Genomic DNA, 14,968 nt, shown 5'->3' on the forward strand with positions numbered 1-14,968 from the left:
CTGCTTGCAGGGCTGGCTATGGCAAGGACTGGTCACTCATTTTTGGGGGTGACCTCCAAAACCCACCCCCAGATGTCTGTGCCCAGGGTGAGGTGCCACAGCACCCCACAGGTCTATGGGAATAGCCATATCCTGCCCCGGGGACACACAGTTCAGCCAAATCCATCCTCTAAAGCCTCATCCTGCCCCGGGGCAGCCGAGGGACCAGATACTTCAGGATGCGCCTCCGCAATAAAGGTTTCAAACTCAGTGGTCCTTGAAGAATTAATAATAAGGCTCATTTCCTCCTCGCAAAAATCTATTTTAATTAGTAATGAGCAACATTAAAAGCACTTTGTGGTTTTAAGTCATTAATGGTTTGGGTCTTAATACTGGCCAGTAAATGATGGTTACAGTTTGATGTGTTGCGGTAAGTGTAAAATGATTACGATACATTAGTGTGATGAACACTGCCTTCATTGCAGTGTTCTTAGTGTGAGTTAGGCTGTTGTGCTGAGGTCTCCCGCTGGCAGAGTGTACCACTGTGGTATTACAACGCCTGACAGCCCAGGAAATGTGAAGGGTTCTGACAAATTGATCCCTGAACACACACCGATACGTGCAAATAATAACTGGGATCGAAGCAGGAGTGCTTGAGCCACTTTCTTCTTTCCCATAAAAAATATTGCCCGGTGGAGCAAATCAACTGACGGAACAATTTCAGGTAATCTTGGGCGTGTGTGGGCAGGTGAAGAGCAAATAGAAACCCCCTTTATCCCCTATTATTTAGGTATAAATCTATTTTTATATAATTTAAAACCTCCAAACGTTTTCCGCAGTTCCCAGCCCCTTGACTAACTGTAATTCTAATTCTATACACTGATTTTGAACGTCAAATGTGACATTGATCAGGTCGTGCTGGGTAAAAGGCAGAGCAATAAAATCTCTCACATCCATCACATTCGTCTGTATGGACTAAGAGCCCTAGAGGGAAACCTGTGCCGTTTAACGGGGGTAACTTCTGCTTTTCATCGAGTGACTTTTCTCATCTATTCTACCCGCGGTGTAGGAGTATTTGTTTGCAAAGATGAACATGCCAAAGGCCAGGAAAATAAAAAAAATAATAATTAAACATTTAATTAACTTGAGCTTAGTTCAAAGGGGAGGAAACTGGCGGCGCTCCAAGGGGGCATTACACAGGTAATGGCTTTAATTTCATTTGCTTAGGTTTCATTTTTGTTTTAATCTTGATAATTGCTCTATGGTTACTAGTTACAATGTTATCTTTTAGCTCTAATATTGGGTATGGCACTTAATTAAGAATGATGGGTTCTCTGTAATAAAGCACTGGGGCTTGTCTATTTTTAGAGCGGTGCATTGGTAGCAGATCTATAATCCCCATCGGGATGCTGTCAGCTGGCACTTGGCTGTTTCCCTACTGGATTTTGGGATCACTCTGTTTTCTGTGGGGCTTTCAGCTCTCCAAATTATTGCACTAAGTGCCATGACTATGAAAACGTGACTTTTGGGGGGCTTAGCTTCCAGTCTGCCTTCCAGTTTCCAACCCGTGAGATCGATCTGAATAACATAAATCACAGAAAGGAATGATTAAAGGCCAAGGAAAGACGAAATGAAGATTAAAAAATTGTTCACTTAAAGTAAATATAGGGGAGATGGTAGTTTAGCACAAAGTACAAATGGTATATACTGTAATACCTCCAAGTGAGATGGCAACCAACCATGTGTAACGTTTCAATGGTATCCATTTGTAAAAGCCGTTGCAATCAAAGGGCCCTAAAATTGCACAATTGTTAAGTTCATCAGTGCTCGGTACATGGGAACAGCTGATTATTAATTTTGCCAAGAAATTATCAAAGGACTTGAAAGGACTGTGTTGCCAGCATGAATAGGTATTTCCAAGAGCTCTTCTGGCCACCAGGGACTCGGGGTGCTGCACCCTACGGTTACCTTTCCAAGACCATCATCTTCTCATTCCCCCAAAAATAAGCTTTGGGTTTTCCCTTCTTTATTTTTCAACCAGAGTTAGTACATGGCGAGTGTTAAATAAATATATATGTAAAAAAAAAAGCTACAGGATTCTTTGCAGTTATTGGGGGAAATTAAGAGGCTGCCAATCTGCAAGTCAAATATGGAATAGTTCTTTGGAGAAGTGTTAGTGCAGACAAATCCGGACTCTCAGGCTTGTACCTCATATCCTATTACTTGAAAAATCAGGACGTTGCTGAGGTCAAAATGCCCAAGTTTTCAAGAACAAACAGGTCTTCTCTTTAGGTGAAAAATGGAAATAAGAGGTGTTGTAAGTGGTGAGAGCTAGCAGTTTAAATTGATGTAGCTCTTAGCAGAGCAGTAATATTCCCTGTTTGGTATTAGAATTGATCTGAAGGGGTTGTTAAGTCTCTGGTGTGACCATGGGAGGGGCAGGACTGGGAGGCGAACTGAGCGAAGGGGCAACAACGGAGGGGTTTGTCTTTTTGGGTGCTGGTCAATAAGAATAGCAAATCTGAGGAACTTTGTCTGCACTACGCTCTTGCTCCTCCCACTCATCCCACTGGGTCAGAGAGCAAAATCCTCTGTTCAGTTTGAGGGATTTTGGGGGAACCCTCTGTACTTTACCACATTTATCGAACAAGAGTTAAAAACCCCTCATTGTTTTACTATAAAAAGGGAAACAACTTCAGTTGCAGTTGTTCTGTTTGGGAGACTGACAGCCACCAAAGAGGTCCAACCACATTCATGCTAACACACACAGGTAAACCAGCGCGATCCGAAAACCAGCATGCAGCTCTGTTAAGCAGATCTCCATTGCCCTCATTAGTGCGGCTGCAGACCCACACGCCAGGCAGGAGGCACTTTTCCAATGACTTGACAACAGAACGGAAGCAACTCACTTGTAACCTGCAGGATTTAAGGACGCTGCACCCGGCTGGACATGACCAGGAGGTCAGCAAATGCCAGCATCCATCCCCAATGTGCAGGGATGCTGCAGTTACAGGGATGGGAAAAGGGGAGCGGGGCAGCCCCATGGCCAGTGGTGGGACAGCCGTGCCCTTGCTGGGGTGGATGTCGGCCAGCCAAATTAATGAGCTCCTTTTTTGACAGCCAAATTAATGAGCCCTCTTTTCCAGCCAAATTAATGAACCCTTTTTTGCTTGTTTAAGCGGGAGCAGGGACCAGTGTGTTGTCTCCAAATGGGCACATCAGCCAGGATGTGTGGTTGGGCTGATATAAAGCCCCTATAGATAAGCAGGAACTTTAAAGCCCATAATTATTATTTCCTTTTGAAGTGTGTCAAATCTGGACTGCAGAAGGTACCAGACCAGCATTTCCAGCCCGGCTGGTAACCGGAATAGCACAGCCTGTTGGCATGTCCAGGTGGGCACAGCTCTAGCAGGCTACAGCAGCAAGGCGCTACCACGCTCGCCGTCAGGTCATGATTAACCAACAACCCAACACACCCCCTACCCCCATCATAAACAATGACACCCCCCCCCACCACTGACCAAGCAGCAGCGTCGCCGGCGCGCACGGTACTTACGGCGATCCCGTGGCCGAAGCCGGAGCCCGGCTGCGGGCTGGCGGCGCTTATGTAGTTACCCACGCCGGAGTCCTGGCTGGCCGTGCCGTAGAGATCCGCGACGGGCCCTGGGCTGTTGGCCCCGGGGAAGCCTCCGGGTCGGGCTGGGTTGGAGCCTGCCGGGGAAGCGGGTGCGCCAAAATTCGGTTGAGCACTGTAGCTATTCAAGACTGGTGTGCAGAGAATAAAGCTGGGTATGAGGCCAGACGCCGGGCATGCACCGTTATTACAAAGCCAAACACCAGAATAAACAGCCTAGGCCCAACTTCTAACACTTAACCAAGGCCATGCGATAGGAGAGCAAGTACTGGATAAGAGTCAGCCCGTACTACTACGAAGCTTAGAGCTCCAAAAATATATATATGGATATATATGAAAAAAAAAGAACAATCATTCAACACACTACTGCAACCAGAGACTGGAGGTGCTCATTTTCACCAAATTATCACAAAATATAATAGGTATTTTTCAACATCTGACTTGATGCTCATGCAGTAGTAACAAGTTCTCTAGGTCTGGGCACGCCGAGACAGCATTCACATCCCATGCAAACTACAAAGGAACTAGTTTGAGACTACACATTGTGGTAATATTGATATTAAAATGTTGACAGAAAATAACTTCAATCACGTCTAGGAAAATCATTTTTGGATCCATTCGATACTTTGGAAAAAAAAACCCGCCCTTTTCAATCAGAAAGCTGTTGAAATAGCTCAATAGTTAATTTTTGTTTTCTTTAAATGGTATGGAATGGAACAGTTTGGATTGATTTTGTTTTGTTTTAAATATGACCAAGGAGAGTGTTGTTTTATTTAATCTTTTTCCTTTTGATTTGGAGAGCGAAGACCTACCTTCGTCTCCAAAACCATGCTTGGGACATCAACCAAAATTAAACAAAGAAATAAAGATCAAAAGCAAAAAAGAACTGCAGAGGGTGGATGACAACTCACCTCCTAAAGTGGAAGTAAAAGAAAATTTGATTTTTTTCCTCCCTTTTTTCTTTTTTTATTTTTGAGACAGAAAAGCAATGTAAATAAGAATGATACTAAAGAAGTAGTTTCGATATTAAAGCATGTCAGATGATCAGGCTTCTGGCATTTCTCACAGTTGCTTTTGGATGTAGAATTTATGAGGAAGGAGTTTCGATGCAAAAGAAAAGTTAGCGGACTGGGAGGAGCTGGATGGAAATGGCTTGCGGGAAGCTGGAGCTACACCTGAGTGGTACTTGCACAATCCTTTGGAATCACATGGAGACTTCCCTGCCCGCACCCACTGCATCCCACCACATCCCTGCTGCATGTGGGTACTGGCAGCACCGAGACACACACTGCAAACAGCTAATGCTGGCCTTGAGCCTCCTGGTTACTCAGGCTGAGCACGCTGTTGTACACATGCCCGGGGTGGGACAAGTCCAGCGGGCCACCACCTCTCCTGCCCTGACCTCTTCCCTCTGCACCACTCACCCAAGAGGTCCCCATTTCTCAACTGAATGAATTAACTGGTCAAAAAGAGCCAACCTGGCAGCTCTGCAATGACAGGAAACTAAATCTTACAAAATGAATGATTTAACGCAGCTCTGAACTGGCAGCAGGGAAAGTAAGTAGGACATCTAAGCTAGCAAGTTAAAAGAAATAAGGCATGAGAGAATAAACAGATTTTGGAATTCACTGGCAAACAAAGCGCCTTTTTTGATTATTAAAGATTAAATGTCAAGATAACATTTGGCCTGCTCACTCATGAAGAAAAATATCCAGCTGAGATGTTCAAAAGCCCTTTATTACTAAAGCTAGCACTTCTTTCCCCGATTCTTCCTTCTGGTTCAATAAAATGGATGTGAGTTTTACTGCCAAGTCACACAGAAAACCCAGTTGGCTGGTGCGAGCAAAGGCAGGAGCACGGCAGAGGGATGAGGCGAGGCAAGGCAAGGCGGGGATCTTGTTAGTAAAATACTCCAGTGAAACCCCACAGCAGCACCGGGAGAGCCCATGGCACCACCACCACCTTGGGACTAGGAGCAGGGACCAGCCTTGGCCCACATGATGCTCAAAGGAACCCACTACCATGTCCACACCATGTGCTGATGCCATGGCTAATGGGACAGACAGACAGACACCGTGGCATCCCGAGGGAGAGAGTTCTGTGTCATTAACCCACAATCACAGACTGTGCATGGGTGACAAGGGGACATGCTTTGCCATGTCCTTAAACCTTGCAAAGAGAACAGCAAACAGAGGCTGATAAGCCAGGGAGAGATGCTCTGTCCCCACCAAACATCACACCCTGGTCACTTTCATTTACATCCCCGAGAAGAGTGGAAATCCTGGATTTTGTACACACAGAAAGAGCTGGCACTGATTATTCAGAAGTCCCTCTGACTGTGGGTATGGAACGTAAGGAAAAGGTAATTTTCTACCTGCTGCACATCAGCTGAGTACCACACACTGCTCACAGGAGTGCCTGCAGAGAACAGGGCATGCCAAAAGCACACCCGCCGCTCCATCACCCAGGAACTGCTGCAAAGCCTTGGGATGCCCCAGCACTGCTCCATGCTCCCTGCGGAACAACTGCCTGCAACGCTGCACAGAAAGGGCTAGAAGCTTTTACAGAGCTGACACTTTGTTCAAGCCCCAGTAAATGAAACAGAAAAGCTCTCATAATTACTAGGAGGCTAAGCACCCCTCAGAAACGATTCACTCAGCCATGGCGAGCTGCTAAATAGTTGTCTTCTTCCAATAGCTGCACACAAGCTCACCTGAAGCCAGAGGCACTTATACCATTGCTCTGAAACAACAGCAAAGGGACCTTGAACAACCTTCCCAACATGCAAAACATTATGTGCTCTAGTAAGAAATACCTGGAAATAAATTTGTTTTACATACACCTGGAACAATCTGAGACTAAAATGAAGAAGAAAAGAACAAAACCCAAATCCTCCAGACACTGTTTCAGTGCTCAAAGAAGGTTGAAGACTCTTTGGGGACACGTATCTTTATGACAAAGTTCCTGATGGCAGCTCAGTTGCTGGGGGAGGCAGAAGCTGTCCAAGAGCCGTGGCTGCTGTGAGATGCCAGAATCATTAAGATTAATGCCTTGCAGGCTGGAAGGAATCTGAGACTCTCCCCTGGCCACTGACATCCTGCAGTAAGAATGGGAAATAATTAAGGGCAGGACTTTGGAAGCACATTACTGAAAAACCATCAGGGGACTGTGTTGTCCCAGGAGAGGGGAGGGACCCACTGATCATGTCTTGATGCCAGTCAATAGAGACCAGAAGCAAAGCCTGACCTGATCTCCTGACTTTGGTTTGGGAGGACCCATCAGATAGATTCAGCATTGCTTGGGGGTTGGCAGCGCCATTTCCTCCCCTTACAAGCACTGCCAGGACTCAGGAAGGCCTGGTAGTCAAAGTACCCATTTCCAACGTGCTCTGAAAGGGTCAGGTCCAATTTAACAACCAATTGCACAGGAAACCACCCTGCACTGGACGCTTTCACAGCTCTGAGACTGCAGACAAGTGCCTCCAACTTAAGGGCTTCCTCTACACATAATCTGAAATCCCGAGTATCACCAGGAAGCCCTGTGATAGATCAAAGTCAGGAAAGATGTGGAGAAGATTAAATGTGTCTGTAAGTCACAGCTAACCAACTTTTATCTTCTTCAGCCCCAACGATCCCCATTCCTCTGGGTTACAGAAGCTCCTTCCTATGCCAATGGAGATCAAGAGACAGCAGCCAAGAGATGTGGCAGTGATGAGAACAAGGAAGTTTAATGTCGCTCACTTCACTTTGAATTTGCTGTGTTTTTTCTTACCTTACTTTCTCTGAGCCTGTGAATTTGAATCAGTAAGTGAATGTTTGCCTGCAGGCCAGAGGGACAGACTTTGGGGAGCCTCAGGCTCTACCCTGCCCAGCGCTGTGGTGGCTTGGGGAGTGCTAAAAAGCAACAAGGGAAAGCAAGATGGGGCATGAGACACTGGAGCAAATGTGGGTTCATAAAGCAGACCCAGAACAGGCTTGTTTAAAATGCAAAGTGTTGGCTGGCACAATGAGAGCTGGACCTTGTCTGAATGGGTGGCAGGGAGAGCCACAATAAACACTGGTGCTGCCTCCACATTCCAGAGGCGATGGGATGAGACACAGAAATGCCATTGCTGCCAAGGCTGGAAATGGATAAAAGGACATTGGTGCCTTGCCACATACAATTGCCAGTGTTTAGTATTTACAGCGGTCAGGTTTTGCTATGGCAAAGGCCAGGGTTTGCTGTACTTCCCCGCGGCAGCTTGTGCCCATCCCATCTCAGGGATGTGTGTGGAGCAACCACAGACGTTCAGTGCACCCTCTCCTCTGCCCAAGCTGCATCTCCTCAAAGGAGAATCCACTAAAGCCTTTCTGCTAAAATAAATACGAATTTGCAGAGGATTTCAACATGCATTCATAGCCTCAAGACAGTGATTCAACGAGCAAAGCTGGTTTATTACTAACTCATCTTGGTGTCCTTTAGCAGAGCTGTCTTTATCCACATTTAACACGCGTGTAAGATGCTTCCCAACGCACCGCTCAGGCAAGTGATTTATGTCAAGGAGGCGAGAGCTGGGGCCCAAAATGCACCCAGCAGCCCAGGCTCATGCAGAGGCAGGAGGCTCGGAGCTACAAGCGCTCTGCTGGGAGCATGGATGGAGCTCGCTTATCAAGTGCCTTCTCCTGCAAACTGCCATGTTAACACAGACCCCGCGCACACATTAATCTGCGTTCAACAAGAAAGGTCACCACTGAAAGATAAACTCTCCTGCAATGAACTCTTGAGAAATTTCTAGAGTCATTATGATAACAGCCTTGGCGAGCAGTGTGTTACACTAACGAGGATCTGCATGCCTCCGGCAGCTGGGAAAGCACAACGGGTCGGATGCTGGAATCCCACCCAAATAAACTCAGTTCAGCCACGGATGATGAAGGGAAGAGGGAGGGAAAGGGAGAAGAAAGGCAAGGATTTTGACAAGGAGAACTTGCATGGTACTGGGCTGATGGTTGGTCCCTTAGGGCCTTGTTAGACGTGATGACAAAGCAACACTTTTAAGCACGTTGTACTCCAAAGGAAACAAACCAGATGAAATACGTTCTGAGGTGTAAGACAGGCCCTGCATGGGGATCACTGTCCCCTGCACACAGCCCACACGGAGCCTTTGGCGACAACACTGACCCCCTCCTATAGCACCGAACCACAAAGGCTTAAACACCACTGCAGTGGGAAGACTGGCTCCTACTGTTAACTACTGTGGTTTTGCTTTTCTTTAACACATAACAAATGAGACTATTTCAAAAGTAAAAACAAAAAAGAAGAAAGGTGAAGAGCAGTGCGAAATGTGGTTACAGAAACTTGTGGCTGCCCTCCCAGCCACAGCACACAGGCAAGAAAAACCTCGAGTCTGCAAGAAACCACCACACGATTTACTGGATCTCCTCTTTGATAAGAGGCAGGATACATCAGGATGAGCTACAGCGCCCTGTTATCCCAGCCAGAAATACATTTTGCACTTGAGAGAGCAGAGCGGAGCTGGCTGGAGCTGCCCCAGCTTCTCCCCATTCCCAAGCACCCACGTCCCTGCCTGCACCCTGCAGAGACACATCTGCACTTCTGTCCTCTGATGCCCTGCTTGTCCCTGCCTTGCCTCACTGGCCCCGGGGTGGCTTTCTGTACAAACAGGCTTCCTGACAACTTGTTGATCCAGCTCTCTAATTTCTGGATGGCTCTCTCATCTACCATAAACAGCCACGCACAATTTGGCAGGCATTTCTACCATCAATGTTTATGATAATAACTAAATGTGCTTGAAAGCAGCAGGAAATTTTCAATATAACTATCATTAAGACAAAATGCTTTAAATCAAAGCCATTACCCACTACCAAGACTCAAAGCTCACAAGATTAGGCTGTTTTTCTATCTTTATGAAAAATTCATATAACACGCTGCAAATATCATCTTCCAGCTCGAAGCAGTAAATGATATAACAACATGGAACGCTGCTGACAGGGATGGAAACAGGCAGGGCACAGGGGCAAGGGCAGGGAGGTGCTGTTTGGCAGCAGCTTGGCAGGGTGAGCTGATGGGGAGCAGGTACCCCGGTCCTGCTGGCAGCAGCGAGTGGATGGTATTTATCTGCAGACACTGCATCACAGTCTGGAGGCATTCAATTGGAGCCATTTGGGATTTACTGCTGGATTTTAAGAGGAGATTTTTGCAGAAGGAATACCCCAATCCCAAGCATTCAAGCCTGGTGTCCTGCCTTTGCAATGACCCCCACATAAACACTGCAGAGGACATTACAGTAAACCCACAGCGACTGGAGCAGGGAAGATTGCACCCTTCCTTGGGGATCCCGCGTGTCCTGTAGCATAAGCACTACCACCACGATGCAGTGTGCGTGACCAGCACGCCAGCAGTCTCAGTGGGATGCTGACACTTTAAATAACAAGCCACAGTATGGACTGCAGGAAAACTTCACCACCACATGCAAACCTGACATCATTAGTGCTCAGAGCCTTATGAATGCCATTAGCTAGCACTGCACCCGGGTTACACATAGCCTGGCAAACGCTAATTCTTTGTGCATTCATGGCTGAAGTTAATGGGAGCTTGTCCCTTGCTTTTCAGAGATGCTAACAAGCAAGATGTGATTTACTCAAGATTGGATGTACAAATTAATGCCAGTCTGCAATAAGACGTCAGTGCTCCTGGTCCTCCATTGCCTGTTGAGGCCACAAGAGCGCACAGGCACAGCACTGAGAATTAAATGCTCTTTTTCTCCATACCCATCACCGCATACAGCTCCAGCTAGAGGCACAAACACGTTCATTTGTGGCCAGGCTGAAGCATCACTTTCTTGTATCTGCGCTTTTACACACAGCATTGCCTTATGTCTGAGGCAGCACACAGCACAACCTCCAATTCACATCAATGCTCCAACTCAGAAATGTCTCAGAGATAATGAGCTGCACACACACAGATATTCTGGGGAGGAACGACGTACAAACAGCTCCCAACTAGCTGAAACAGAAAGTGGGAGACAAACCAGAAAAACAAATAAACCCTGTGCTACAATTAGAGGTGCCATTTAGTACATCTCTCATGGGGACCTCCCTGCTCTGCTCTTCCCAAGCAGACTTGAAAAGCAAACACCTCTCTGTAAGAAGCCTGTGGCAGACAGAGCTCCTCTGCAAGTATTGAGAGCTGGAGACGTCTTGCTTCTGACAGGAGTTCAGTCCTGACTCTGGAAAAATCAAACCATGAGCTTTGTGTCTCCCCTGTCACCCTGACACAGCTCTGTAATGGGGAGCAGCCGGGCAGCCCCGGGTTAGCAGCAGCAGCAGTCCCTCCCCTGCAGCTATATTGGCCCTGCAGGGAGAAAAATAAAACAACTGTCAGGCTCATCAGCAAAATAAGCGGCGATGAAGCCAAGAGGCACCGAGAGCAGCTATCTGCCGTAACAAGGTACTATTTGTACGTTATTTTCTATCTGCAGTCACACTTTAAAAGGTTGTTCTGCCTCTGCAGCCCCTTCGGAAACAGCTTCACACATCAAAATATCGCAGGGCTAACGACAGAAAGCAGTGGGTGGTGAACAGGTTCCCAGCTCAGCAATTACTACTGGAAGTGAGCAGAGCTCGGGGAGCGAGCACAGCCCAGCCCCTGCGCAGGGATGCTGACAGCTATTCGCACCCCTCGGACCCGCAGCAGCCCGAGCTGTTGGGAACTGAGCTGGACACGTCAGTGTGATAATGGAAATTGGGATCTTGTGGCAACTGTTCCTGACACAGCCCCAGCACACCACGGGGACTCGTGCACCAGCGCAGTGTGGAGCAGGCAGCAGGGACACAAAATTAACCGCTAAACTACCTTAGATGATCAAAGAGCAAGAGCTGGTGGGGTTCCACAAGCTTGGGGAAGCTGAAAATTCAACCACTGTCCCTTCCCATGCGTGCTGCAGGCATGTGAGCAGCACCTGCTTCTGCTAAATACAGCTTTAAACTGAAATAGGGGAGATTGAGATGAGCTCTTGGGCAGAAGCTCTTCCCTGTGAGGATGCTGAGGCGCTGGCACAGGGTGCCCAGAGAAGCTGTGGCTGCCCCATCCCTGGCAGTGTTCAAGGCCAGGTTGGACACAGGGGCTTGGAGCAACCTGCTCTAGTGGAAGGTGCCCCTGCCCGTGGCAGGGGGTTGGAACTGGAGGAGCTTTAAGGTCCCTTCCAACACAAACCAATCTGAGATTCTATGGTTCTATGAAATACTGTGGTTAACGCACCCGAAGCATCGGCCACACCTGGAAGCTGTCGATTTGCACCAATTTGCAGAAGACACAAAATTCAATGTATTCACACTCATCTTTTCTAAGCCCTGCAGTTATCTAGCAGCACAAATAAATGCACTTTCCAGCTTGGCTGCAATTTTCTGCAAGCAATCAATATTTATTGCCTAATCACCTTTTCCATACTGCAAGTTAGCGGTGTCACCCTCGTGCCGGGCCGAGCGCTACACGGAGGCCACACAAAGCTTTGCTTGTAGGAGCTGCAATCAGGGAGCCAGCTCTTGTCACAGCCTTACAAAAGGATTTCCTCTCGAGCCGCTCATCTTTAATCATTATAAAAGCACAGAAGTTTAATCCATTTTTGATGTAAGCGCTAATAGCTTTGTGTCCTTGAAGTTCAAAGTGGTCTTCGTGCATGTCGCTAATTAGCCGAGCAAGCAGCCATTCAGCTCCCTCTCATGTTTCTAATTAGATCCTTAACAACAAACAAATGTCGACCTTACAAAGGCTGTATTACGCTTCCCTCCATTAGTTAAACAGTTTGGGAGGGATGCGGCTCCCATTTGGCTGCAGCCCACTCCCCAGCACAGCGCTTGAGGGGTTTGGGTCAGGGGCACTCAGTGCCTCTGCTGCCTCTTGGAGAGGTTCTACCTTACTTATGGTCACTTCCAGGGGTGCTCAGCACCCTGGGGCCATGAGGTGCCCACTCCACAGCCCCCCGTGCCCACCAGACCAGCATGACCCAGCTGTGTTGTCCTCCCCACCAGCAAGGGATGCTCACTGGCTGCCTTGGGACAAGCAAATAAAACAGACAGGTAACTAAACCACCCCATTAGTCATCTTCCTAACAGGTTTCTCTGTCAATTTAACTGGTTTTACAGTTAATATAAAATCTGGTGTGTTTTAATGTTTACATACTTCACACCAAGTGCTTGAGACCGTTTCCTTTCACTCTGTTTTGGTGCTCGATGGACGTTCACGTGCTGCACCGGAGCCTTCTCAGCAGCCCCAGCTTTGCAGCGGAGCAGTCCCTGCCTTGGGGCATCCTGCAGCCAGTGCTGCTCACTGGAGAAGGCACCACCAGCAGCACTGCCCTGGTCTTTTCCTTGGGCAACACCAGGCTAGAGGGGGTTAAATGAGAGATTTCTGCACCAGGGAACTGCTGCCATTGTGCTTCTCTCGTCCCCAACTCGGATGCTCCCTGTTTCGCAGGACCTGACCCCAGCATGGTACCTGCTGTCTGTGTCTGCACATTAAGCTCTAACACTTATTACCATCCATCCAAGTGGCAAACAAGGCTCAAGCTGTTGATGCTGTGCTAGCGCAGACCTCTCTCTAATAATTCTTCTCTTTAAAATGAAGGAAGAGCCGAGCCAGGCGACGCCGGCGCTTTCACCTCGCGCTGAGGAACACGAAAGCTGTTGCTACTTTTACCATGGGCAACCACATCCGCATTAATTGTTTACCACAGCCCGGACAGGTCTTTTATTAATATTAATGAGTAACAGGGAACAAAAGGCCCCTTTATTTTTAGCCTACTCTAATTGCGTAGTAATTACTCATCTACAAAACAAATGAGCCGAACTCCATTGCCATAGCAACAGAAACTCTGGCCTCCCACTGTACCACATTAACTGGCTATCACTCCTGTTAATTTTAAATTGAAGCCTTTTGTACAATAATAGACAATACAGGGGGAAAATTAAAACAAAAGCTGGTCTTTGTTTTGCTGCATATTTTAAGTTGCCGTAGCAGGAGGGCACTGCCCAGGGGGCACCTTCCCACTGCTGGTAGACCCCTGGCGGGATGGATGGATGTGAGGGAGCACAGGGGGGTTATCCTGGTAACAGAAGAGAAATCCTGCCCACAACCCCCAGTGCTTTATGTGCAATGATCTGTGGGAGAGTCTGCACCAGGCGCCTGCACAGACAGAGGAGCTGGTGCTTTGAGCAGCCCTGCTTGGCCAGACAGACACCAACACCCAGGTTGAGCAAGGTGGAGTGAGGGGTCCTCAATGGCATGAGCGGCTGGTAACACCCCTCCAGAGGAAAACTTGAGCTCACCAACAAGGAAACACTGAGAGAGACTGCTGCCCACCACACAGTGTCTGGGGGAGAGCTGGTGGCACCAGCTCTGCTGTCAGCACCACACACCCCAGCCTCTGGCAGCGGAGAATTTGGGCACAGACACCTGAGAACCCTCATGGCACAACACTCTGGGCTCTTCACTATCAAGAAACACCCTTAAAAAGACCCCGCTGTGTGAGTTTATTGTTTGTAAATAGCTCAAGTTTCTATACCTGCAGACCAATTTTGCATTCTCTGGCAACTACTAATCCACCACGCTCAAGCTAATCCAGCACCAGATGCATGCTAACATCTGCTGCAAGGGAAAACTCCACTGCTTCTTTCTCCGTTTTCTATTTCAGAAAGGAGAAAGAGAGAAAGAAATAACTGTAATTATGTATTTACTTTTAAAGGATTTGGGGAAAGAATCGGCATGAAAATACTCACAATAGTATGTCAGTAAAATGTGCGCTGCGTCCCATTTAGTAGTTACTGCACTAATGGGGAGCAGCCTGTGACTGCTGCCAGACAAGTTACCCCTCAGCTCAGCGAGTACTTTATGTATTTGGTGATTAAAATGCATGAGACATGCTCATGGGCCCAAGTATCTCATTGCACTGCAGAATTCATGCTGAAGACCCGTTTCAAACTTTACAACAACTCATCTGCATCTTGTGCGGAACAAAGTCCAATTACAATGGCCAACAGCTCCATCCCTCCACTTCCACCAGGAGAAAGGGAATGTAACACTGATAACTGGCTGATGCAGGGCTGGAGCACAGCTGCCCAGCGAGGGTGGAATGGTCCAGAGCACCAGCAACCTGGTCCCTGCACAGGCAATGAACCTGAACAAGGCAGCATCCGCATTGCCACCGCTTCCCGTGTGCCAAGAACAGCAGCCGGGACGCAGGGACGAGCTCAGATGAGGAGTGTTTTCCCATTGAAAATAATTCTCCTGATTGAAAAGACTATTAAAAGTTAGCTGCTAAATTCATTCAAGATTAACTTCCACTGTACTTAAGCCTTGCAC

At 47.7% G+C, this 14,968-nt stretch overlaps 1 protein-coding gene across 1 annotated transcript in view; it reads right to left on the reverse strand.

Moving 5' to 3' along the window:
* The window catches only part of LOC115602145 (RNA-binding protein Musashi homolog 2), a 90,361-nt gene that overhangs the window by 1,332 nt on the left and 74,061 nt on the right, over positions 1–14,968 (reverse strand). The window contains exons 7-8 of the mRNA XM_032919700.1: positions 3,536–3,744; positions 1,696–1,773 (exon numbers count right to left, since the gene is read on the reverse strand). Coding sequence (XP_032775591.1) covers positions 1,732–1,773; positions 3,536–3,744 — 251 coding nt within the window. The 3' untranslated portion in view covers positions 1,696–1,731. The remainder of the gene's footprint in view (positions 1–1,695; positions 1,774–3,535; positions 3,745–14,968) is intronic.

This window comes from Strigops habroptila (genome assembly GCF_004027225.2).
Source record: "Strigops habroptila isolate Jane chromosome 13 unlocalized genomic scaffold, bStrHab1.2.pri S16, whole genome shotgun sequence".
NCBI lineage: Eukaryota > Metazoa > Chordata > Aves > Psittaciformes > Psittacidae > Strigops > Strigops habroptila.